The sequence below is a fragment of the Erithacus rubecula genome (genome assembly GCF_903797595.1).
Source record: "Erithacus rubecula genome assembly, chromosome: 3".
In the NCBI taxonomy this organism is placed as follows: Eukaryota; Metazoa; Chordata; class Aves; order Passeriformes; family Muscicapidae; genus Erithacus; species Erithacus rubecula.
The window spans coordinates 136,770,085-136,795,587 of NC_136689.1; the positions used below are offsets into that span (position 1 = coordinate 136,770,085).

Below are 25,503 nucleotides of genomic sequence, written 5' to 3' on the forward strand. Positions count from 1 at the left end.
AAACTATCCAAGGAAAACATATTAAAAAGACATTTGTTTGTTTTCAACTAAAAAGTGCAGTATACTATGCATCAAGAATGGTGAGGAGTGAACTGGTGTCCTTCCAGCTTAGGGAAGGCCTTTGAACCCACATGAGTTATTTATAGAGCCTTTTGGAAAACAACTCTTTCCAATTTCTGCAATTCTGATCACAGGAACAGCTCAGGTTTTGTCAAAAACAAAGCAATCCCCTACATGGTTCACCCCTGTAAAGCAGAGAAGCAGAAACTAAGATTAGGGAAAGATGGGGCAAAGCAGAGTCATAATTTTAATATTCATTGTATAAGAGATTTTCAAAATGCCTTTTGGCTGAACTGTACTTCTTTTATTAGACTAAGACAGACAGTGAGAGCATACAAAGTGACTTGTTATCACTGATCAAGGCAGACCCTCATCCATGTTTCAGGAAGCCTCCCCTCTATCCCTGCACTTAAAAGAATAGAGGGTGGTAGGAACAATAACATGAAAATGGGCCCCAACATACTGCTAAAAAGATCCAGTGCTCCCCTTAAAGGATTTAGTCTTTGCACATTTAGTCTACTAAAATAAGTAGAGCTTGCTATTTTCAAAAAAGTTTGAATAAGAAGTAGGTCTTAACAGCTTTCTCTTGTTTAAAAGGCTTTGTGATCTTGTCCCATCCTATGTTTCCAGAGTCCTGTGTCTGGGGAGTGCAATCCTCCAGCTGCAGATCTGAGTCACAGCATAACTACAGAGACTTAGGAATCCACTCAAACATACCTTTATGACAGTGCAAATGAGATTAAAAACAAAACAACTGCATTTCATGTTTATTTCCATAGATGGCATAGCTTTCATGAAGCAATCCCATTTTACTATGCTAACTTCTCCTGTTCCAACCAGAGGCACATTTCAAGGGCCTTCTCAACTGCTTTTCCCCAGTTTATTTGGAGTCACTTCAGTGGGCTCCTACTCTCATTCCCTCTGAGCAGGAACCTAGGTCAGACTGATTGCAGTCCTGACACTAACAAGATGCAATTGTTCTCCACCCACAAAAAAAAAAAAAATTTAAATTATCACTCAGGTAATATGACTATAAAAAAAGCACATTATTTTGTAAGCCATAAGGTAGAGCTGAAGGTCTCAGATCAGTGTGATCTCTTTTAGGGCAGCGATCACTCCTGTGCTGTGGGCAAGTTCAGATTCATGAGCACAAGCTCATGGTTTCTGTTAGAAGCAAGGGCTCATTTCCTTTGAGATGTGATGAAGCAATAGCTCTATCTGGGATGTTCTACTGCAACAACAAGCCAAGTTCTGGATGTTCCTGCAGAAGAGGCTTTGCTTACAGTCATCAGAAGCTCAAGGCTGATAAGGTCACCACCTTGGAAGCAATGATACAACCAGCTCTGCAGTTCACATTGTTTGAACATTTATTGCAATTCAGTGTCAAAAATGTTTTACAAAAATACTGTCTGCACAGAACAGCTGTAAAAATCAGTTGAACATGCAAGGAAAGAGGAAAAAAGTGTGCAAATTTATAATGGAAGGATTTTAACCACACAATAATATTAAACAGAAGTCTTATATAAGGGATGCCTTTCACTTCATATCATCTCTAGTTACAACTTCAAGGAAAAATAAAACAGAACACACACTCTCTTCCATATATAAGTAGGTATTTATGATTACTGTAGATTAGTTCCTAAAGATGAGCATATTTTCTATTTCAAATTAAAATGTTCTCTTGGTAGCTGACATGTTAGCATTCTGTGCAGCACAGGATGGCTAAAGAAAGGCAAATTCCACCCTCAGCTGCCCTCCCAGGAAGAGAAGGAGCAACACTTGGTTAATAGAGAGGGAATTCCTCTGGTGTCAAGAGTATTTTATACTTGAGACTGCATGTGCCAAGGACAAGATGTATTTGTTCTCCTAGGGCCAGATCCTGCAAAGCTGATTTGCTACCAATAAAATCACTGGAGGAAGACACTGGATAAAGATTAGGTGCTAGTAAATACTCAGAGTCCAGCAGCCACACACTGACAGCTGTGTGAATGCCTGACCACAGCTTCAGAGCCTGGAACCAGCATCACCACAAACAAGCCAAGAAAGCAGCACAAGCAGAACACCAGAGCCCCAAATATTGAAGGAGGGAGTGAATCTATACCAGCCTGATCAGCCATCAGCTCCACAGGGACTGTGCAAACAGGCCAGCTACAAAGAGGAGCATTTTAATTTAAAGCTATGTCTTTCTGGCAATGTGCTGATCCACAGGGAAGATGTGCAACATTTGTAAGGACAACCGCAGAGGACAATGCTGGTTTGCTGTACCAAGCAGGAGATCAGTGTGAAAAGCACATCTGATTTGTTTGCTACACAATTGGATTTGAAATGTTCCTGCTCCAAATGAAATTCCAGCAACTAAGGGCCAAGGAATTCTCTGGGCAGGAAAAGCTGGTTTAGTACCTGTGTATGTTCTAGAAGGTGACAGCTTCACAAAAGTCAAACAAACGGGAATAAAAACAGTTCAAAACCTGGGGCAAAGAAAAATAATATAAAATATATTCCCATATACAGAAAGTGGCAGGGTGCAATTAAATGTTTACATACAAAGCAATGTCTTCAGAGCAATACACATTTTCCTAATCACTTTACATAATAAAGGATCTAAAAACTCCCACAGTTAAAAAGAAAGTCAGAAAACATAAGAGGAGGTACACACGCTTTATGATCAAACTTCAGCATACCATAGTTAGTATAAAAGGCTTAAGGTATGTACAGCTGAAATCATGCCTCTTGAAATGACCATCACATCAAAAACCGGCCTCTTCTAGAAAGCTGAAACAAGAAATCTCTGGGATCTCTCCCTCCCTTGCATGGATCTATTTTTCCTCTTCACAGCACGACATTCTATGCTGTTGCACTAGTTAATACATCCTCTAAAGAGAATGAAATTTCCCTGGATATGCTAGCAAGAGAAAACCCCAAAGAGGAAAAAACTCTCATTTCCTACTATAAAAATGATGCATATCTAATGGAAATGCATCAACTAACTGGAACATGAAGTGTCATTTGACAAGAACATTCTATTTCCAAAATACAAGTGTTTTCTCCTTCTCAATAGCTTTGCCACAATTGTCTTAAAATGAAGAAGTCCTTTTTGCCTGAGAACAGCCTTAAGCCATCCCACCTGGAAGCCTCTGAAATCACTGTCAGTTTTGTTACTCTGCCCTCCTCAGCCAAGCTGCTGCCTTTGCACTGCTAAAATACTGATTACTTTGTAAATGGTTAGAGTAAGGTATTTGGATGCAACAGCATTTTGCTTTAAACACAAACCAAGAGTACTGAATTCACTGCAACATCTCCCTGTACCAGCCGCTCAAGAAACAATGGGTCCCCAAAGAGAGCAAGGCCATCTTTGACAATTGCTGCAGCATGAGGGTAATATTGAGGCAGTAACTGAATAAGGCTTATTCTGTTTCTTTTTTAGTCTGTTTTGTTCTGTACAGTAGTTGCTTGGTTTGCTGCTGGTTTGGACACTGACAGCAATATCTCAAGACCTCACACAAGCAACAGACAAGTGTCTATGTATAACAAATCCTCTTCAGCACTTTGATCCTTACAGTGCTAAGAAATAAAATACACAGTAATTGAAATAAGTTTTATAAATAGGAGCTTCAGTTGCACATTAAATCTGTTGTCAGTATGACCCATGGTCTCTGGGTAGAAGAGGCCAGTGAAGGGTTGATAGAGGCAATGGCTGGAGCCAAGACATTCCCAAATCACAGCTCACCATTGAGAATTTCCATCTTCTTATGCAGGGAATGAAGTAGCCCATAATCAAACCTGAGCTTAAAATTCACTCTGTCACAATTTCAGAGGGTAAATGCTAAGCACAGATGCAGAGTAGGCAGAATGCTGCAGCATTTCATACTAAAGTACTGTTCCCTCCCCATCACAACAGGTTGGCTCACCATGGGTGGCAGAGGCAAAACTACAGAACAAACCAACCTAAGTTAGAGCTGGAAACAAAACATGCCAAGGGGGGACAGGTCTTCTTGCTGCTGGAAAAAGGAGCTTCAGTACTCTCCAAATTCAGTGGCAATGCTTCACTCACTTCACTTGCAAGTTTCATTCCTTAATGTCCTCACTCACGAAGCCAGATTTCAGCCTTGTCTACCCACTTCCATCAATGCAGGAAGGAAAACAGAAACCGGCCTCCTTTACTCAAACATCCCCAAACAAGCATGAGTGTATTTTTCCAAGGTAGTAGTTTTTAAATCACTTTCAGTTGACATTAATATGATCAGGAAGTTTATGCTTTCCACTAGCAGTCAAACTGATGACTGGGACATCAACACCAAGATAAAGCTTGTTATCATGTGTTTTCCCCTCACCTCTGGAGAGTGACAAGCTCTGGGCCATGGCTAAGGGCAGTAGAGACTCACAGAGCTCTCTAGAAGAGTAAAAACTCAGGATTTGCTGTTGGGTGGCTGGAGAAGGGCAGTTCTTGTCAGCATTTCCTTGTTTTCTTCCTCTCTTCCCTCTGCTCCATCTAGAGGCAGTTTTTTTCCCTTTTCACATCTCTTCCAAGAATACGCAAAGTGATTTAGTTTGCAAAAACACAAATACTGTCATTTTCAAATACAAACAGCTGCAGAAAAGTGTTCAAAGTCAGTTATAAAAATGTAAAAAAAGGAACAGCATATTTAACAATAATTAACTCAAGTAGTTCTTCCTGAATTGTCCTGAGTACTCCTTTTCCTCAATTTTTGTACATATTCACACACAACCCACTAAATATTTACCCTTACAAGGTATCCTGCTTACATCATACACAGAGAAAGTGCTATACAGGAAATCTACTGGCAAACAGCAAAAACTTTCCACTGCAGGTTTTCAGATTGCTATGGATGAACTGGAATCTTCAAGCTCCACTGTAAAGAAAAATGAAGCATTGCATGCAACAGAGGAGACAGTGAGCCTGATCACAGTCACAGTGAAGTGGTCACTTACTCTGCAGCACTGAAAATTTAGCTCTGGGTTAGGGTCAGAAAATTCCATAAGGCAGCTCAGTACTGGAAGCAAAAGGGGCTAGGGTCCTTGGGTCTTGGAGAAAGAGCCAAAGATATGCTGGAAATCCCTTGCTTACCCAAGTCCTGAATGCTAAACACTCCCTAAGCTCCAGGGCTCTGAAATGAAACATTTGTTGCCAGTCTTCCAGTAAATAAAAACCGCATAATTTAATGACATTCAGTGGCCCAGTTCTCCCTATATTTTACCAGCTCTAAGATGACTGAATTCACTTGACAGCAGTGGGAATACAGAGCAGTATTGGAAAACACGGGCTTAAAAAAGAGACTCTAACCCCACTTAGGATTTCAACTAGTGCAATAAACCTAATGAAGCAGATAAGAATTTACCTTGTGAGATTAAATCCAGTCCTTGGTTTCCCTATCATAGAACTTCCTCCCTTATAGATAATGCTCATCCTTTTGTCTTTTCACATTTGTGTAGCCTTTCATAAACCCAACAAATTAGAAGAGGATGGAGTAAAGTCTTAGGTATTCATATGGTGCCTATCATCTAGGCATTCAAGCACTGAGTAGAGCAAGAAAACTACTGTAAAGAGGTAAGCATTAATACAAGAAAAGATGCTTACTATCACAAACATTTCCCTTTAAATCATTGTACAAAATACAAAAGTTCACATTGTACACTGGATTTTTGTTTGAAAGGTACTCAATCTATTAGAGGTAGAAAGTGGTATGTTGCGATTCTGTCTCACAAGTAGGCTAGAGTTCTATCCTAAGAATTTCAGAATGTGTCCTTTTAAAGGATAGAAGTATTATTAAACTTGTCACAGGGATATTTTTCATAAATATTTCTAAAATGTCATACTTATAAATATGTATGCTAAATAAAACCAGATGGAGGAACAGTTCAACAGTCCTAGCCTCATATTGCTTTCTCTCTATTAGAAACAAACCAAAAGAGTTCTCAAATGGATGCGGGGCAAATTCATTTTTAACTTCTAAAAACAAAAAATGAAGGGATTTTTGCCCTGTATCTTGTACTCTGATGATAAAAAAGGGATTCTGTACAACATGCTGTATTTATACACCGGTCCTATGGAAGTCTATATTCCTTAAGTTCTGCATGTCAGTGAGCAACTTCACCTTTCTTCTGAGATCCTCTTGTTCCTTGACTCAGGAGCTTCAAACATACATGAATATTTACACTATTTACAAATGGACTGTCCAAGATCTGTGACCAAGTGTCCTGTAGGAATTGCATAAGTTGCGCTGATCCAAGTTCAGAACCTGAACAAGTTGATAAACTCTTGTGGTGAAAGAGAGGTGGAGCAAGTCTCTGGGTTGTTGGCTGTGCAGGGATGATCAGTACCCTGGGAAAGGAGAAAACAATTCTATTAGAGAAGCTGCACAAAGGGTGCCAAAGCATCAGTTAGCTTAGCATTGCCCCTCTGTCAGACATCCCATGTGCAAATAGGTAGAGCAAAGCCCAGAATAATAGACAGCTCAGAACTGGGCTTAAAATCTTAGGAGGAAGTCATTGAAAAAAGAAGCAGCAAAGATCCAATTAATTCTTTTCCCTTCTTCTGAAGGAAGAGAGGCTAGAGCCTACCATCAGCTACTGGAGTTTAACTCCAGAGACATGCCTTGCATATCACCACAGTGGTCAGCAGATTTTTGCCCTGAGCTGTTTCACAGCCATCAGCTTTCATTCCAGCTAATCCTGTTGCCAAGACCTCCACTTCCACATAAAGGGTAGAGGAAGCTGCTGGCAGTGCTAAAATGATTTCTTACAGGCAGCCCTAAAACATGCCCATTTTTCAACCCTCTGGCCCCAATGGACATTACTCATGTTCAAGATATAGATGGGATCTCTGAAGCACAGAGAAGAAAGGGTCTTAATAACTGAATGAGAATTAAGATGTAGGAATTCCCTAGGCTATGCAGGCAAATGAACTGCAACACCCTAAGCCAACTGCAATCAGGGGAAGCACAGGATGCCCCATTGGCTCCTGCCCCAATCAAGCCTGTCCCAGCAGCACCTCATACCTTCCAGGAAAGGATGTGGCAGTGCCTGCACAGTTGCAGTGTATCACCATACTGCTCCTTCCGTGGGTAACACCTTATGAGCTTGAAGTACATCTTTTTCCAATCCAGCTGTCCTTTGTCAGATAAGATCAGACGTTTGCGAATCTTAAAGAAAAATACACACAATTACAGCAGGTCAAAAAAGCAATTGTTCTGTTCAGCTCATGGCATTCTCTCCCTCACATATCAACCTTGCCAGTGCTATAACAGTTCCCTTGCAACACCAAGCAATCTCTTACTTGGAAGACTTTGAGCTTCTTTGAGCTAAGAAGCTCTTCCTTTCTACTTACAGCTGAAAAAGCAATAAGTATTTTCCTGATGGGAACAGCCTCACTCAATACTATTATGAGGATCTATTCCCACTTAATCAGTTTCACTGTAGGAAGCCTGAAACCTTGGGAGCTGTTTCATAGTACTTTGACCACTGTTTCTGGCTGGCAGCACAAAAAGTAGAGTTGCATTTAACAGCTGTAAATGTTGAGGTATTTTTCTCTAAGTCAATGATTTATTGTATTAGCTTTGGAGAACACCCATCTCTCTTTTAGGGTTCATTTGTTGCAGAGACTGGATTTGAATTTACTTAATAATAGAAATAACTCCTCCAGAATCACTTCCCAAGTCAGATTCAGAGTGAGTAAATAAAACCAAGTCAGCAGAGAAATCTGGCACATGGTTCTTGAAGTGTCTTGAAGTGCAGAGGTCTAGTACAAACGCCCCAGACATTCACCCATAAACAAAGAGGGATTTTTGTTTGTTTGCTTTTAAGTTTAGATGAACCCAGGTGACTACCAGTCTGCTGGAGATGTTTACACAGGTACAAAATAGGCAACAGCAGGGCTGTTTTCCATGTACCATCCTATCACTCACAGAACAGCTCAGAGGGGATTTCTTGCTCTAAAGGCCAAGAGAGTACAGCTCATAGACCACATCCACAAAGATTCTCTGCAAGGGTGTCAGTCTCTGGGACATCAGGGTGATTGCTGGAGCTTGCCTGCACGTTTTCCCTGTACACGTGGGGAAAGAAGCAACTGCAAGTCATGCAGTTGTTCCCACCTGGATTAGGATTGAAGTTCAGTGTATGATTAATTCCCCAAGCTCCTATTTCAAGAATCATTGCTATGGCATGTAAAACTCTCTATATAAATCATCTTCACAGCCATTTTCATGCCAGCCTATATTATCAGCTTGCTGCATAGTCCTCAGATCCAAGAAACAGCCAAGTAGGAGAACACACAGGGCAGACACTCTTTCTGGGGGGTAGTCCAAGAACTGATGCAGTTTGCACCTCTCCTCATACCTGCCTGTCTGTGAAGTGGTACTGGCACAGTTTCTTCCACAGCAGCCGGTCCTCACTGAGCACTTGGAGGTCAGGAGCCACCTGACCCAGGCTGACCAGGTCCCTGCCATCGCTCAGGCGCTGCATGATGTTCAGTTGTAAACACAACGGCAGGTCGGTCAAAGTGGTACCTTTAAAGGCAGGCTGGAAGAGACAGTCAGATCTGAGCTCCCAGGAAGCTGAAAACCAAAGAAATCCTAGCTTGCAGCATAGCTACTGCTTTTAAAAAACTTATTCACACAGAACAAAGCAGCAGATCCCCCTTCTAAATAAAGGAGACATTTTACGTAGTAATACTTGACCTTCTGATCCAAAACAGTTTGGGATAACCTCACGGAAGAGGACATGTATCTGCAGTATAATAATTAGGAGAGTTGCAGTCCAAGCCTCCTCCTCCTCTCCTTTTTGTCCACCCCACATCCATACTTGTGTGACTCTGCTCCCTGAAGTATCACACCAGCTTCCAGTAAGCAGGACTTGGGCTGTATCATGGTATCAGCTATTGTCCATCCAGGTCTCTCCACCATGAGGCAGATGGGCATTACTTAAGTTCAGCTCTGGTTACACACACTGCTGGGAATCTCATGCTCTTCTGACATGTGTTTTAGCTTATGTCATCACAGGATCTTGCTGCAACCACAGCAGTGGCTGGTGAGTACCCACAGCATGGGTTCCCAGGTCACTGCTGGCAGGGTTAGCTTTTCCTCTGGGAACACTTGAAGGACCTGCCCCTTTCCCACAGGCTGCAGCCCTGGTTTTCCAGGCTGTTCAGCCACACAAAAGCAGATACTAGCCTAAAGAGACAAAAGGCACCCCCATCCACCTTTGCTTAGCCTCCACAGGGTCCAGGGCTGTTTTATAAGTCCACATGGGGTACAGCTCCAGGACAAATTGACCATAGTAGATCTGCACTCAGGGGGAATCTAAGGTATACACAGGAGCAAGGCATCAGCAAGGACCACAACCTGGACTCCAGTTGCAGCTTCAAAACCAGCCCCAGCCTTATTAAGGCAAACAGCAGCTTCTAGGATTCTCCAACAAAGAAACAATGTTAGACAGATGTGCCAAGTCCATCCATTACCCTGCACAGAGATGCTGCTATTTTAAGTTGCAGAGTCACAGCACCCACCTCCTCTTTGGCAGAGCTATTAACTGTTTCAAACAAGCAGCACACAGCTCACCAGCAGCAGGGGAACACTGAATGAGGCTGTGGTCTGTGAATCATGTGGTCCCATCTCCAGCCACCCCACAGCATGGGAGACTCCAGAGGAACAATAAGTACATCTACACAGCAGCAGCTCCTGCCTTCCCTCCAGCACCTCAGTGCCAGCCTGCCCAGAGCAGTGACACTGCCTGACAGTGACACTGCAAGCACCAGAGCTTCTCAACCAAAACATCCATTTCTGCATCACCACCCACCAGACAGGCCTGGCACAATCACTCCAGAAGGAGAACTATCTCTGCAGTGTCCAGAGGACATTCCTTTCCATGACAGCCTGGGGCATTTTTTGGGGTAGGACAAATAGATTGGATCCCTGGATCATGTCCCACTGCTCTTCCTTTTTTGGGAAGAACACATTTTGCATTCTTCTGTATTATGTCTACATATAAGCTTTGCTAGGGCACAACAGGCAAGAGTAAGCTCAGAGACTTAAAAAAACCAAAAAAACCAAAAGCTCACTTGTATCTCTTTCTGAAAAAACTGCATGACTCAAGCAAATCTTTACAGGTTTTCTGGATCAGGCCAAAAGCTTATCTGTTACTACTTTTCCTTCTGTACTCTTTTCCAGAACTTTAAGCATTACTTTTTTTTGGAGAAAGAACACAGATTAGACCAGAACAGATCAGTATGCTGTCATTTTCTGGACAGAAGTTGTTCTTTAAAAGCAACTGTAGCACATACAACACTTTGCAAAGTTGTTTGCATTTCTTTTTTTTAATTATTTAGGTCTTAGGTCTTGCAAGACATTTCCCCCTTTAGAAACACCACAAGCTGACTGCACTGTAAATAATTGGCTGCACAGAGCTGAGCTTCTTCCTTTCTTTGAATTCATCTGGTTTTGTTCCAGCTTGAACTGAAGTTATCTTCAGTAGTATGACTTTTTTTTAAGCTCTGCATCTATTTTATTTACTTTAAAAAAAAAAAGTATCTGCAAACCTACACAAGTAGGTCTAAAAGGCAGTTCCTTTCACAAGCAAAGTTTTGATGCACTTTTGTCTGAATAGGCTGAGTTCTTCAAGACTGTAATGGAACCGCCAGCACAGATATCAGCATGGGGGGAAAGCTTCAGCATTTCAGTGAAGCATCCATTTGAGGTACAAAAAAATAAAAATAAAAAAAAAAATAAAAGGTGTATATATAGTCCTTGGCACCTTTTGTTGGTATCCCTGCTTGAGCAGAGGGGTTTGACAAGATGACCTCCAGGCATCTAGTCCAACAGCAAGCCTGCTGCGATTGTGTGAAATGGAACAAGTTCAGTTTTGATTCCCATGTATAGTTTAGAAATTTATAATCTAAAATGCTTCCCATCCCCACAGATGGTGTTAAAAAAAAAGTTGTGAAAGCAGGACTCATCCAGCTGGAACAGGTAGCTCCAGACTACTGGAAGAATCCTCAGCATTTTCAGCCAGGAAGCATGAAGTTATGCAACTACTTAAAATTTTGCATTTAATTTATAGATTAAACAAATCTAAAAACCTCAAGTGTCTGATAATCATTTATTTTGAAGGCAATTGCTCAACTTGAGAAAGCTCAAGTTGACTTTTCACACTGAAGCCTGAGGAGGGGAGATGGTTTTCTGCCCAGCTGTATTCACACAGCACTTCACAGCCATAAGGGAGTCAAGCCACAGTCTGTGACCAGTAACCTCAAGCATGATCCTGGGTTATGTACATTGAGTTTGAATTAAGGGAGTCAAGTAATGCTAGGAATGCATCCAGTTACTTTGGCAGCTCCAGGTCCTTCCAGTCTGTGCTTGCACTGGGAGTGGGAAGCAGTCACCCAAATGAGAGCCATTAACATATAAAGGTTTCATGATAGAGACAATATTTTTAGTTTTCAGGATTTGTGCTTACCCTGGTGATCTGAATGTTGTTCAGTTGCTGCTGCCAGTGGAGAATGCTCTCCATCCTGTGCACCCACATATTGATGTTTCCAACCAGGACAGACTTGCCAACTCGTTGAACTAGTGTGCAGAGGGATGTGTAGAGGGTCTGCAGCAATTCCCGTATTAGCCTGATGTTCTGCTGATCTTCAAGGACTTTGGACAAACAGGAAAGGTTAAAAATGGGAATGGTTAAAATCCTTCTCTGAATCTACATGCTTCTCAGGCAAGTCAAGTTACTTGCTTAATTTCACAGGCCAAGAGAGCCAGCTTGTGCTTTTCTTTTTAGAGGAAAGCACTTAAACATTAGCCAGTCACAGACAGGTTAGACAGCAGATGGAAAGAGAGCCTCCCAGGATAAGCAGATGAGATCTGCAGCACTTCCCATTTCTAGCCACTGGCAATGAGCCAGTTTTCCCCTCTGATACTGTACAAGAAGTTATCTGTGTACACCTCTTCCCCATCTACCCCAGCTAATGGGCACTTCTCATTATGTCTGCTGTCAATGCCCAGACTTCAGGGACAGCTAAACATCCATGAGGGGAGTGCCACATCTCAAGCACAATTCATTCCCCTGAACAGGTGAAGACACCCCTCCAGAGCAGCAGGTACAGCACACTGCCAACAAGGCAGCAGCAGAGACTGCAGATATGCCTGGCTGAGGGCAGGAGCAGCCAGATCTTCTGCAGTCAGAAATAGGACTCAGTAGGATGCAGAAGGGGTGGTAGTGAGGAAAGCTGGCAGGAGAGGAGTCACCTCTCAGATACCTACCAGACTACAGACACTCTTCCCTCCCCCCCAGGTCCTTCACTGAGGGGAAAGAAAGCAGAACTGCACTACAGAAATAAGCAGAGGTGCCCTTCTTCATCCATTTTGCATTGCTTGACTATTCTCAAGGATGTGGTTCACTAAAGTACATCAGATTAAATTAGACTCCCCCTCACTGTTTCCGTTTCTTACCTTTCTGAACTACTTTTTCCAAAATGTTCATGTAGTTTTTCTGGGCAATGCCACTTAGTGACGTCAGCTGAGACTTTGCTATCAGCTCCAACAGCTGTGGGTAAAAATAGAAGTTGCAAGCCTTAGAGCACAGAGATACCTTTCTAATCTTAACTCCTAGTCACATGACACAGCAAAACAGTCCAGAGACTTGTTTGCTGCTTGAAAATAAAAAGGAGACAGAACAACAGGGCAAAGTAATGCAAAGAGGAAGGAGAACAGAGGCCAAATAATTAAATTCACATTAAAAGAGGTGAGGGAAAACAAAGCATTTTAACCATCTTCAGTGTGCAGGGGGAGGGAACTTAATTTTATGGTTCAGAGATGGAGAGAAACCACAGTGGTGCTTGGACTGACAGCTGCTATTCACACGAAGGGAACAGTGAACAGCCAACGTCACCATCCTTCACTGGGGCATAAACAAGCAGTGTCATAAGGGAACACGAGCAAATGTCTGTTTGGATGGGATATTATTGATGGACCATTAATGAGAATCAGACTCCACAATTTACGTCAGCTCCTGGGTTGCATGGGTTTTGTCAGAGCACTGTGACCACAACAGAAAGGTTAAGTACTGTAGGAAGAACAAAATTCCTCCCCACAAAACACCCCTTCTCTCCCAAAGTTTCCCCTCTTCAGCTCCAGCAACTACAATAACAAACAACCTTTCCCTGTCTGCCCTGTTTACTCGTCAACCTCCCCTAATGAAAATCTTACTTTTACTTTCGATTAGAATTTACTTCCCACCACTGACCTCCCGACTCTTGAGCAAGCTAAACAGTGAATTTGGGCTGCAGTTGTTAAAGGAAGCATTTCCCACAGGGAAGGATGCTCTCTCTTCCCCATCTCAGTGCCACAAGAACAGCTGGGTAAGTTTCCTATGGAACATGCTCTGCTGAACATGTGGCCTGTGATCTTACAAGCCTTTTTCCCTTCCCCCAACATTATATAAACGCACAGACTGCCCACGTGTCAGTCCATTTGTTTTGGATGTACATAGCCTTCTGTTTTAATTTAGAAAGGAAAGGAAAAACCTTTTATGCTACAAATCAATCAACACGTTGCCGCATGACCAGCTTATTAATCCTTTATCATCTGCAGCTCCAGTATCCCATTGCTGGCACCATGGAGAGTCCAGAGAAGGTGCAACTGCTTGTGTCAAGTAATTAAGATGGCTTTTGACTAGACTTGATAAGTCATGAGCTGAACTGTTTGCCCTGCTATAGGAATGACAGGAATGTATCCAAAAAGTCAGGGCAGCTTGCCATGAAGTGGGAGCCGAGGGAGAGGCATTACTGCAGCCTGCTCTGCTCATCTGGGGCAGCAGCATGTGACTGCCACTTCAGAGCAGTGAAGTCGCCTCAAGTGACCAATATCTTCTTCTGTTTAATATCCAGGCCAACACCACCATTAGATGGCTTTGAGTTTACATTCTATTAATATCTTGCACCTCACATGACCAAAAAAAACCCCAACTCCAAGATGAAAAAAGACCTGCAGTAACTCCTGTCAAGGGCAGGCTACTTGTTTTCTTGGCTTGTTTGGAGGAAACCATAGATGCAAAAGAGTTGGGTAATAGTTGGTATAAAAGCACAGTGGATTTTCTGGCTATATCAGCTAAATGAGACCACAATAACTAAATACTCCTAAAAACAAGGCAGCTCACAAGATGTTTGAAAAACTTATAAAAGGTCTTTTCTTAATTTTTTAAAATACTGGATGAATAAGTAGGGAAAAACCCAACCAATGTCCCACAGTAGTCTTTAATACTCTGTTACCCTAAACTGTTTAGCTTTCAGACCTTTGATTACAGTGATCAATTTGCCAGACTCCATCTGTACACTGGCCACACATGCACCCAGATCAGCTTGTCTGTGCACAAACAACTGCTGTCTCCAGATTGCACTGCTGGAACTGGCACAGAGACAGCTTTCTCCAGGCTGGGTGTTAGCAATATTGTGCCCATTACTAAAAACACCAAAATGCATGCAGTGATAAGCATCATGTAATGTAATACCAGAGGAGTTGGACACCAGAGCTGTTCTTTTAGAAGAAAGAGGATAAAAATCTCAGTTCCTTGAAGAACACTAAATTGGTACAAAATTAATTTAGCTGAAGGAACCAAGTCAAATTTGCCCTGTCTGTGTTTATCAAGGTTCAATTTATGTTCATTGAACCAGCTCAGATATCATGTGTCAACTCTCTTCTCCTACAGCAATAAACACAGGATGAAATTCCATATGAAAACTATGTTGTGAATACTTCCAGGGCTACTCCATTCCCCAGGGACCGCTGACTGAAGCAACTACCTAGTCCTCCGAATCAAAAGGCATTTTATTCTTCTGTGCTCATCTCATATAATACACAAAAACCAGGTAAGCAGTACAATTCATCAGTGCACTGGGGCTCTTTTAGTGTTGGCACACACCATGAGTATGGTCTCGGTTAACAGATTGCCAAATTGGGGTCTACAGCAGTATTAAAAAAAAAAAAAAAAAAAATCAATCAATGTTGCCACTTCCATAATACAGACTAAAGCAGACCGATGAATTCAGATTAATGCTGAGTAGGGTAAAAAGATTGCAGAGCTGCAAGCATGTGTTATGATGTGGTTGCATTAAGTCCAGCCCACACTCAACTGAGAGGGACAGATGGTAGGAGAGTGCACAGAGAAAGGTTAAGAGCAATTTTAAAAGGTCTGCTTTTCAAATACACTAAGTAATTGCATTCCAGCTGATTTTAACTGAAGCTGGGAAGCCTGCAACACCTCTGGAAAACAGGGCATTAGATCAAAATTCACTCACTCTTCCAGCTCATCAGAAGTTGAGGAAGGTGACCTGGTAGCTCCACTAAAAAAATCCTTCCTTATTTTGTTTGCTATCAGAGGTTTGCCAGAACTATAAAGAAATGAGATGCAGTGAGCTATCCCAGAGCCTCTGCAAAGCTGGCAGGAGGCAGCATGTTCCATCCACAGCAGGGCAGTAACCTGCTTACTTCCCCTGAGTGCAGTGGGGCTCCTGCTCAAATCCACCAGTCTCCTCCTTCTCCTCCCATGAGCACAAGATAAAAAATAGCAAACAGAACAGTGCCATGTGGCAGGAAAGTAGGGTCCCTGTTTCAGGGCCATGAAAACACTGCTGTGCACCCATGACTACTCTGTGCAGCATTGCTTAGACCTGCTACAGTCAGATGGCACTTTGGCCACAGTCTTGGTTCAACCCAGGGGTGTGCAGGCAATCCATACCCCAAATAACCACTGCAGGGGCTTACAGCAAACAGAGCCAAAAAACCCTCAGCAGTTCTGCAGTGCTGAGCAGGAGAGCACAACCTTGACTCAAAAAGGGAAATGCTCTGCAGTGATTAAAATCACAAGTCCTAAACTACTGAAGTGTAAATTTCCCACTAAATACCTCAAAAGCCAGCTATTTGAAAGCTGGACTGTGGCATGTGGGGTCAGTAAGGTCCTGATGGTTGGGCATGTGACTCCTCACATCTGGATTGCTTCAGAAAAATGAAAAATTTCTGCTCCAGCCCCACCTTGCTCTCAGCCCTTTCCTTTCAGTGGCTGAAACATCACACTGGCAGTCAGCTGACAGGTGGAACAAGAGCAAGGCGAGTTATAATGATTTACAGTGCAGGTGCTGACAGATCTCCATAAGACTCTATCCAGCTGATACTCTTTCAGGACAACAAATCCAGGACTCCTGAAGCTAACCTCTATTAAAATTTACAAAGCAAATTTAAAAGACTACTTTAAAAGGCTAAAAAACATGAACTAGGTTGTGTGCAGAAGAATTGTGCCTAGGCAGCTTAACCTGACCTAAGCTTTTATGATCAGAAACATCACCTTCCCTCAAGACAACCATCATATGATAAATCTTTCTGAAGAAGCAGCCTGTAAAACCTGTCCTCTGAACACAGTGTTTCTGAAGGAAAACCAACTTCTGGGCTGAAGGCACCTTTGTCTCTGCTCCCATTAATTATGCTTACAGAATGCTTCCAGCCTTTTCATTAAATCACTAAGAACAGAAACCAGGGTTGCTTCAGACCAACAACAGTTTGGGTCCTCTGGGTCAATCACACACTTCCTTATTAGCCCAGAAAAGGGAACACTGATTGTTCTGTAACAACAAGCAGATGCATCAATTTCAAGTATCAGCAAGGACCAAGTCATAGCACCAATACCTATAACTTGGCACTTCCAGAGCTGTAGCAACAGACCATCAAGATAAGACTGATGTTAGAGGAAAATTTCTTCTGCTTCACTTACATGGACTTACTGGCTACAGCTGATGGTATTTCCCCATGAAAAATACCTGCTAAGCTTCTTGCAGCTCATACCTCCACCCCACTTGAAGGAGGTGCCCATTTTATCTGTGCACCATTAGAAACTCCAAGATCTCAGTTTGGGTATACCTAAAGCAGAAACTTCTGTGACAAGAAAGCAAGCACCAAAAACACTTATGCCCTGTTCACTTAAGTTCAGAGGAATTCACAAAGGCAAGTTCATGTTAAGCCTGAAAGTCCATTTTGCTACCAGCAAGCCATGCAGCTTACATCTCTATAAGGCAAGCATGGGTATATAGCCAGCAGAAACCTGCAGCACTTTCTCTCCTTTCTTCCCCTACAGACATCATTCTTCCCCAGACTCAAATTCCAAACCCCCTGCCTTGACAACATTTACTTGATGAATCAGGTAGCATACATTAATATCAGATACCCTGAGCAAGGAGTGGAACTACAGGGAAAGAAAAAATGTTTTGCCCGCCAATATTCAAGACATTTTCCATGTGACATATTGCCCATCTGTGTGCTCTAGGAGACCTGAGACTTGCAAAGGACCATGAACATGATCCACATCTAGGCAGAGCTTTTCATAAGTAAATCTGGCATACAAGGCATTTTGTGAACTGCTATTCACTGGAGACTTTGCTGATACAAGCCTTTCATTTTAAGAAGTCAATTTTACAATTTGATCCATGGTACCAGGTTTAAGATCTTCTTTAAACTGCCAAACCACAAGTCAACCTCAATTAGATAGCTTCATACTTCAATAGCACTGTATCTGTAAAACTACTGGGGAAAGCTATTTTTTAAAGCCCACAAGAGAGATAATTTGTAGAAACAAGGACATACATCTTCCATAGCTTTCAAAACTGTTGTTGTTGACAAAAACATCTCCAATGTGCTGTGTATGAAATCATCATGAAAAAAAAAGAGAAAAGGTCAGCTTCCTTACCAGATCACACTGACTTCCCTGAAATTTAAGTTTGTTCTTTAAAAAAATTTACTGTGACTTCTGTTCAACCACTGCAGTCCCATATGAGACATCTATCACATTGGGCCAAGCAGCAGAAGCCCATCATGTGGCACAGCATGACCTGAGGCCATGCTTAGTAGAGGTCTTTGGAGTTCTTCTCTGTCATAAGAGTCTGCCAAAGGGATATCAGCAGCACTAAACAAGTTTTATTTTACATTCCTTCTTTATATTTGACTAAAGGGTTATGGCCTTGGCATGAACTGTTCCTTCTCCAGTAATCCCCCTGAAGATGACCTGGCTCTGTGTGTATATGTGTATATATATCCAATATCAGGAAACACTGGTGATCACACAAGCAGGAAAACAAGTTGTCCCAAGATCAGTAGAGCTAGGACAGCTTGAGTTTACATGACTTGGATCCTGCTTTGACTCCTGCAGAACCCCCACTCCCTCCACCACTCCAGTAGTGGGACATCCAAGTGATTGCCCTTCCTACACAGCCAGTGGGTCATCACCCCTGATGCCTGTACCCTTCCCAGGGTGACAGAGGCTTCCACAGGTGACTTGTGACCTGGACAACCTAGGTGAACAAATCAAGGTGAACCTGCTCAGATAATTTCTTCCACAGACACTTTTCAAGACACTTGACTCAAAGGGAAAGCAATACCACTGCTGCTTGCTCTAGAACCTAACACCTCAACAGCTGTTGCCTCACCAGTGATCAGCTGCTCACAAGACATGAAAAGGAGCTGGTCATAAACAGCCTCAAGTAAATAACTTTTTTTTAAACCTCACTGAATTCCAAATCTTGCTAAGCATTCTGAAATCCAAGATCAATTTGCAGATCACATGCAGGTATACATACAAGTATCCACAGCCCTTGGGACAGTAGGTCCCCTAACCACTACCATCTCCTTAGCCACCCCAAGCCAAAAGAGAAGCCCTGCCCTATTATGCAAAGCCAGAGCTGATGGGAAACTTGAAGCTGATGACTCCTTTATTACTTAATGTTGTCAGGACTAAACAAATGTTTCACTCACTGAAACCACTGCCAGTCCCAAAGGATTAAGAGCAACTGTGATCCTTAACAGAGAAGTTAAGATCAGTTCCACTTAGAGGTTCAGCTCATCCCCTCATTCCCAAAATGCTCAAGTACCCTTAGTATCTCCTTGTATCACCTCAAAGGAGACAAAGCTCCACAGACCTCAGGACTGGAGCTTTCAGAGAAAAGAGGTCTCCACTGCCCTGTGGCATCTTCCATGTTCTTTTAAAGAAGCTGAACTGAAAACTCAGGAGTTAGAAGCCAAGCTTTCTGGGTTTCAAAAGTGAATGACGCAACTGAAAAGCAGCAGGAATGCTAGGCTAAGGGACAGCTCATCTTCCATGTCATAACAGCTTTCCTCCCTTTCCAGTTTAACAAACTAAAGACAAGATTTGGGCATCTATCCACACACACACAACTTCCATTAATTACTTCATGGAGAAAAGCTTCACACTCCCACTTGCATGCCCAGACATCTCTTCCTTGCCAGTGCTTCCCATTACCCAACTGGTGCTCAGTTCAGAGCCTCCACCACCATCCTATCAAAATAAACCCTGGACTTGGACTCACTCTCACGACATAGTTGAAGCGCCTGGAATCCAGGATAGCACTGGAGAAGTCGAGTCGGTTGAAGGCTTCTCCCAAGGTGCAGTAGCCATGGCGCTGAAAAGAAAAAAAACACTCTGGCTCATGCTTTGGCAGACTCAAGCCCAGACAGCACCAGGTAGACCTGACCCAGAGCAACTTGATTTAGCAAGCTGATGGGTACAAACCATGGGAGCATGCTCACAGCCAGTGGAGGCAGGCCTGGCTTCCCACTGAGCTGCACTTACTGACATCAAAGGGGGCATGGCCCAATGCAGATTATGGTAGTTTCCCAAGAGAGACCCATGCTCTCTGCTCATGACCCATGAATTTACATGTGAGAAGGAGCCACACATTCCTGGGGCTCAATATATAGTGTGAGTTCAGAGCAGTCTCATACAGCCACTTCTCTCCATGACTGCAAGCAAGCCCTTGTGATAAATTCCAATGATTTTCCATGTTAGGACTGTACTGGGTGAAAGCCAAGAACAGTATTATGGCTTGGCCTGCAAATGGCTGTTTTTTTAAACTAGGGAAGCAAACAAGTCATATTTTAAACACATGTACAAAGCCTTGTACATCAAGCGCTGGATCCCTGATAGAGGCTTAAAATCATTACTGAAATTCCAACCACGAGCCAGATCTTCCACTTATCTCTTAAGAGCTTCTGCTGATTTATATCAGCACAAGATCTTCTACTGCTTGTAAAAATCAGTAGAAAAGAGAACAAAACCTATAGAGGCACTCACCTCTTTTGTGCTTCCCTTGTGAACATAGATCCACTTCTCCTGGTGGAAATCTGTTTGGACAAAGACACTTCAGTCAGTTAATCTTCCACCTCAGAGGGCTATATCTCTGTCCTGCTCATAACATTCACTGTCTTTTAGCATAAATTAAGTTATTTTGTTTACATGACCACACTTGAAACCAAATCTAGCAACTTGCTGAGCTTCTTTGTTTCTATTTAGCTTCATTTGAGACTGTAGCCCTAAGCCTCAGAAAAGGCTTCTGTTTCATGGACACATCTCAAGACTGTAAATGTTTAATATGCCAGCCACAGATATACCATAGCACCTCCTCTTCTTTGGTCCCAGACAGTAAGCATGGCTGACAGCCAGACTTGGTTGTTATTGATTTTATTAACTATTTATTACCGTAGTTACAGGCTTGGGATTGTGTGTCAAATTTGAAGTTGAGCAAAAATGTCATGAGACACCAGGCATGTAAGAGAGAGCTTTTAGCAGTGAGGTCAGGCTTAGAGGAGCATGCTTATGCTTGCAGCTAACTTGCTAAAAAAGAAAAAGCTATGTGGGACCAAAATTTTCCTATTTCTAATTGCCCCTCCCTTCTATCAGAATGGGAGTTGTCCCATCCATTCCCTAAAATAACTTCCCAATACCCAGCATACACTGCTAACTCTGTTTGCAGAAGAGCCTGTACTATAAGCAGTTATGCCACTCAGTCCTTCTCCCACTCCATTTTCACATGGGCTTTTGACCCTACTTCCACCACACACTGGCAATTTAACTGCTAATATAAAATAGATTCTCCTCTCCACCCTGCTGAACTCCTTTCCATAAAGAAAATATTGAGCTCCTAGAGCAACCTGTAAATTAATGAGCTGAAGCTATGGAATGTACTCCTGCCTGGTACTGTAAGTCCAAGGACAGACCCAGTCTCAGTTACAGGCATGCTGACCCTGCATCAAACCCTTTTTAATGGTAGGTCACAGCAGAATCCAGCCAAAAACTGTCATGGTAACATTTGTTTGTTCAGAGAACTGAATACACTGAGGGGCCAACTTTTGGCAACAGTTTCTAAAATCCTGGGGGATGCACAATGAGTTAATAGCAGTGTGGGAATTGTAACTCATTTCCTCTGGGTATGTTTACATTTGTAGCCTTCACATGGAACTCCAGTACCTATATTGCAAGCAGCCTTGCTGTCCCTGCAGGCTCCCCCGGGTCCTCCCCCAGGGCCCCATCTGAGACCCTGGCTGCTCGCTGGGCACACAGAGATTGAAAGATTTCAAGCCTTCTATTGTTTTGAGTGAGCTGAAATCTTATTCCATTTTTCATGCACTCCGAACACAGAGATAGGATCAAAGCTTATATTCAGGCTTGTAGCCTCCAGTAACGTAGATTAGTGCTCAACATGCATATGGAAGGAAGAATAAATTTAGCCTGCTGTGCACAAGGAAGTCTACAGGGGGAAAATACTGGAACTGGTTCATTTGAATGTACCATAGGAAAAAATTACCCTCCTGACAAACAAATGACAAATCAGAACACAACAAGCACAACCCCTCAGAATAGGGATTACTAACAGGGGCATAAATCTTCATGTTAAACTGCATCCAAGTCCTCTACTTAGGTCAAACACAGGCACAAAGCCCTTCAAGACTCTAGAAGACTTTTTATGCACTGTGCAAAAAAACAGATACAAAGCATTTTCCAGTATTTTGGAGCAACTTTTGTTTTAAAATAAGTAAAAAATTCTTACATTGAGTCTTGGCTTTGTTATTCAGCAGATCTTTTTTTCTCTTCTTGGCAGCAACATCATAGTTTATGCTGTTGAAGAGATTCTCTTTGTTGTGATCATCTTTTTTACAAAAGCTGTGAATGACACAAAGCAAGGATTCTGTTTATTTCTGCATTCAATTGAACACTGTTTCCTGTAAGGAGAGAAAATACACAGGTTTTTATTGTGGCCTCCAAAGCTGCCTCCTTGCAGACTACCCCTGAGAAGTAGTCTGCTCACCATTTTAGCATCCAGCAATGGCATTTTTAAAGGAACCTCTGGTGCCTCAGTTCTAGGCTAGCCAAGATACCCATGACAGGAACAGATAACATAGATTACACAGTTAGTGCTGGGACACAGTTGACCAATGTTCTTTTCTACTCTTTAACCTATTTCTATCCTTAAGTAACACCATATCCTCCTCGTGTAGGTAGGAGATGGCTCTGAGCCAGTCAGACTGCTACAGAAGGACATATTTAGATATCCCTGAAGACATATATGTACTCAAAATATGTATTAACAAAAGTTCCCACAAAACACTATTTAAAGTTTACCAGAAAAGCTTAGCTGGGGTTCAGACTTATCTGATGGTTTTCCAGACCCTGCGTAGTAGTGACTACACAAGTTAACAGTTAGGATCTCTTGTCCAAGACTGCCCATTGCCTGTTTCTGCTGGAGCTCTGCTGTAACTGTATTATTAGTGAAGGGAGCTATAACCCCTTATAATGAAAGGCTAGCTAAAAAGAGGCTGTTCATCAACATCCCCACATTCTGCAGACCTGCAAATCAGCAGATCCAAGCTACAAGTCGAAACTGAGAAGCCCCTGGGCAGCCACAGCCCTGCTGCAGAGCTCCCTGGGGTGGCAGGGCAGGGCAGCAGCACCAGCAGCTCTCAGCAGAGCCCCAGCACACAGCCTGCTGCCCAGAGCTGCAGGGTGCCTTGCAGTGCCAGGGGGAAGACAGGCCATGCAACCAGGACAACAAAACAGAGCTGTCCCCACTGCTCTAGCAGCTTGCAAGGGATGAAGCATGGCTGTCTGCAGGCCTAAATGCAAAAAAGAGTCGCAGGCACTTCACTGCACCTCCCAGCTGCTGTGGTTCAGACAGCCCTGGAGCTCTGACAGGTGCCAAAACATGCTGCTGCTGCTTGCAGCCCTGGGCAAGCTTCCTCTGAGACAGCACGAGGACCCTTATGCAGCCAGGAGGTTCCTGTACAGGCCATGTGCTTACACTGCTTAGTCTCAAACAAAACCCAAACATGAGCACCATACCAAACACACCTCTCACAGATATTAGCACAGGCTCCTGCAAAGGCAGGAAATCTGTGGGACAAGACTTCTTGTTTGCCCTGTTCACTGGCTGTCTGCACAGCCACACCACCAGCATATGCAAAAGTCAAGTAACCAAGTCAGTTTCTGCCCCAGGAGGAACCCAGATTCCCTCTGGCATGATCCAGATGGGTGCTCTGGTTTGGTACCTGCACATGGCCCCCCCCGAAGGTGGAAGAAACCTCTCCCAGTTTCAGAGCACCATGACTCTCAGCTCCCCCCTCCTATGCCACATCACCCTTTCAGGGCATCCCAGCTGTGGAAAAGGCACCACTGCTGTGGGCTCCACCACAACACTGCAGAAGGGGAAGAGCAGCAGCATTGAAGGTGAACAATATCATAGAAACAACAATTTGGGGAACCAGCTGCAGCTTGGTCAGAGCCACCTAAACCTCAGAGCAGAACACCTCAGCTGCTCATGTACCCCAGCCATGCTGCTTCCTGCTGGGAGGACCAAAACCTAAGAAAAAAAAATATGGCAGCAAGGAAAAAGCTGTATTGGAATATCCAAGCTCATGTTTTATCATGGTTGCACAAAATCGACAGGGGGTCAGGTTAACATGCCCCATGCAGTGGCAGAATCTGAGTCCAAGAGCACAAGATGGATCTGCTTTAAATCTCACATGTCAACAGCACACCCTTGCCTGTTGACTTCCTACTGAATGACTCTGTAATCTGAAACCACCATAACAGCAGCAGAGGACGAATCCAGCACGGCAGGCAGATTATTTCCCTGTTTATGTACTGCCAGGTTTCCACACACTTCTCCAGGGCATCTTGACAGGTTGAACAGTTGGGCACCTGGACCACACACTGCAGGGACCTCAGCCCGGGTTCAATATGTCACCTCCTTGCTTTTAAATGGGAAAAGGGATGTATAAACAGTGTGCTAAACTCAGTATTCCCAACACACAACCACCAGCCAGACATTTTTCTGCCCATTTTCAAATTACAAACCTAAACTTGATTTTTACTTACAGCTTACATGAGAGAGAGCAGGAGATACCTGCTACTTAAGCCTCCTTGCACAATAACATCATCAGTGGCTCACAGCAAATCCCTTCTTACCCCGAGTCCCTTTGTCATGGGCATTTCTGACCCATCCCTAGGCCTGGCAGCAGCAACCCCAACCCTGGCAGCACACAGCTGAGGAGAAGATGCAGCTCTGAGAAAAGTTCGGCTTTGACAGGAGCGATCTTGCTCGAGCCTGCGACACCCACGCGTTGCAAAGCTTCCTGCCCGCACCATCTTGGGGGTTTGTTGATGTTTTGCAGCCAGATTAGTCAAGCAGCACGTAAGGTACATTACTCATGGCTTGGGGAGGATTTATGGCTTCAGACACATCATCCTTCCCAGCCCGAGACCGGGAAGCCCCACGCAGGGCTGTTTTTGGAGGGGGAGGGTGGGCAGCCACCTCCAGGGCCCCCAGGATTGCCCGGCGATGCTCCCCGGGGGCACAGCCCTCCAAACGCGGGGCAGCTGAATGTTTCATCCTTTCCTCGATTTTTAGGCAGGTTCCAGCCGTAAGAACAGCCCAGCTGCCTGGCATGAACAGCCTCCAGCGGGACGTGGGGACCCCGCCGGGGGCGGAGTGAGCCCGGTTCGGAGCTTCCTTTAGACCCGGAGGGGCCGCTCAGCCCTCCCGCCGGCAGGGCCGGGGTCACCCAGACAACGACGCCGCTCCGCCGACACCGGAGCGACACCGGAGCCGGGCCGGGGCGAGACCCGCCCGCCCCTCGCAGCCCCGGCCGCCCCCCGCGCCCCCGCCCGGCACCGCGCCCCCTGGCGGCACCGCCCGGCCGCGCCGCCGGTACCTGCTGATGTCGCCCACGAAGCCGCCGCTCTTCTCGTCCAGAAAGCGCGTCCAGCCGTCGGCCGTCTTCACCCAGCTCTGCCCGGGGGAGCGCCAGTCCTGCCCCAGGAACGGCATGGCGACGGCACGGAGCGGGACCAACAGCGGGACTGGGAGCGACGGCGGCGACTGGAGCGGTGCGGGCAGACCAGGACAGTACCCGGAGCGGCGCGGGGCAGATCGGGGCAGTACCCGGAGCGGTGCGGGCAGAAAGATCGGGGCAGTACCCGGAGCGGTGCGGGGCAGATCAGGGCCGTACCCGAGCGGCGGCTGCAGCAGTACGGTGGCTGCGGGCGCGCTCTGCGCTATTTATGTGGCGGCGACGGGCGCGTGTTGCCGGAAGCGCGGCCCGGCCCCGCCCC

The 25,503-nt window shown here is 44.2% G+C and overlaps 2 protein-coding genes across 2 annotated transcripts in view; one reads left to right on the plus strand and one right to left on the minus strand.

Moving 5' to 3' along the window:
• The window catches only part of NTAQ1 (N-terminal glutamine amidase 1), a 38,296-nt gene extending 23,349 nt beyond the window's left edge, over positions 1–14,947 (plus strand). Inside the window, exon 6 of the mRNA XM_079299806.1 lies at positions 13,288–14,947. Coding sequence (XP_079155932.1) covers positions 13,288–13,307 — 20 coding nt within the window. The 3' untranslated portion in view covers positions 13,308–14,947. The remainder of the gene's footprint in view (positions 1–13,287) is intronic.
• Positions 1,405–25,416, minus strand: FBXO32 (F-box protein 32). The gene is made up of 10 exons (XM_079299794.1): positions 25,334–25,416; positions 25,104–25,270; positions 21,944–22,056; positions 20,191–20,240; positions 19,427–19,519; positions 12,516–12,609; positions 11,527–11,711; positions 8,413–8,595; positions 7,077–7,220; positions 1,405–6,400 (listed from the first exon to the last, which is right to left on the minus strand). The coding sequence occupies exons 2-10, from the start codon at positions 25,217–25,219 to the stop codon at positions 6,311–6,313; spliced, it is 1,068 nt and encodes a 355-aa protein (XP_079155920.1). The 5' UTR covers positions 25,220–25,270; positions 25,334–25,416; the 3' UTR covers positions 1,405–6,310.
• Positions 25,417–25,503: the final 87 nt, after the last annotated feature.

Excerpts from the sequence above, each read along its gene's own strand:
- FBXO32 (XM_079299794.1), bottom strand. The coding sequence starts at position 25,219 with ATGCCGTTCCTGGGGCAGGACTGGCGCTCCCCCGGGCAGAGCTGGGTG. Across the intron at positions 11,712-12,515 it reads GGAAAAAGTAGTTCAGAAAG|TCCTTGAAGATCAGCAGAAC; the intron begins GTAAGAAACGGA and ends GTTTGTCCAAAG. Across the intron at positions 6,401-7,076 it reads GCCACATCCTTTCCTGGAAG|GGTACTGATCATCCCTGCAC; the intron begins GTATGAGGTGCT and ends CTCCTTTCCCAG.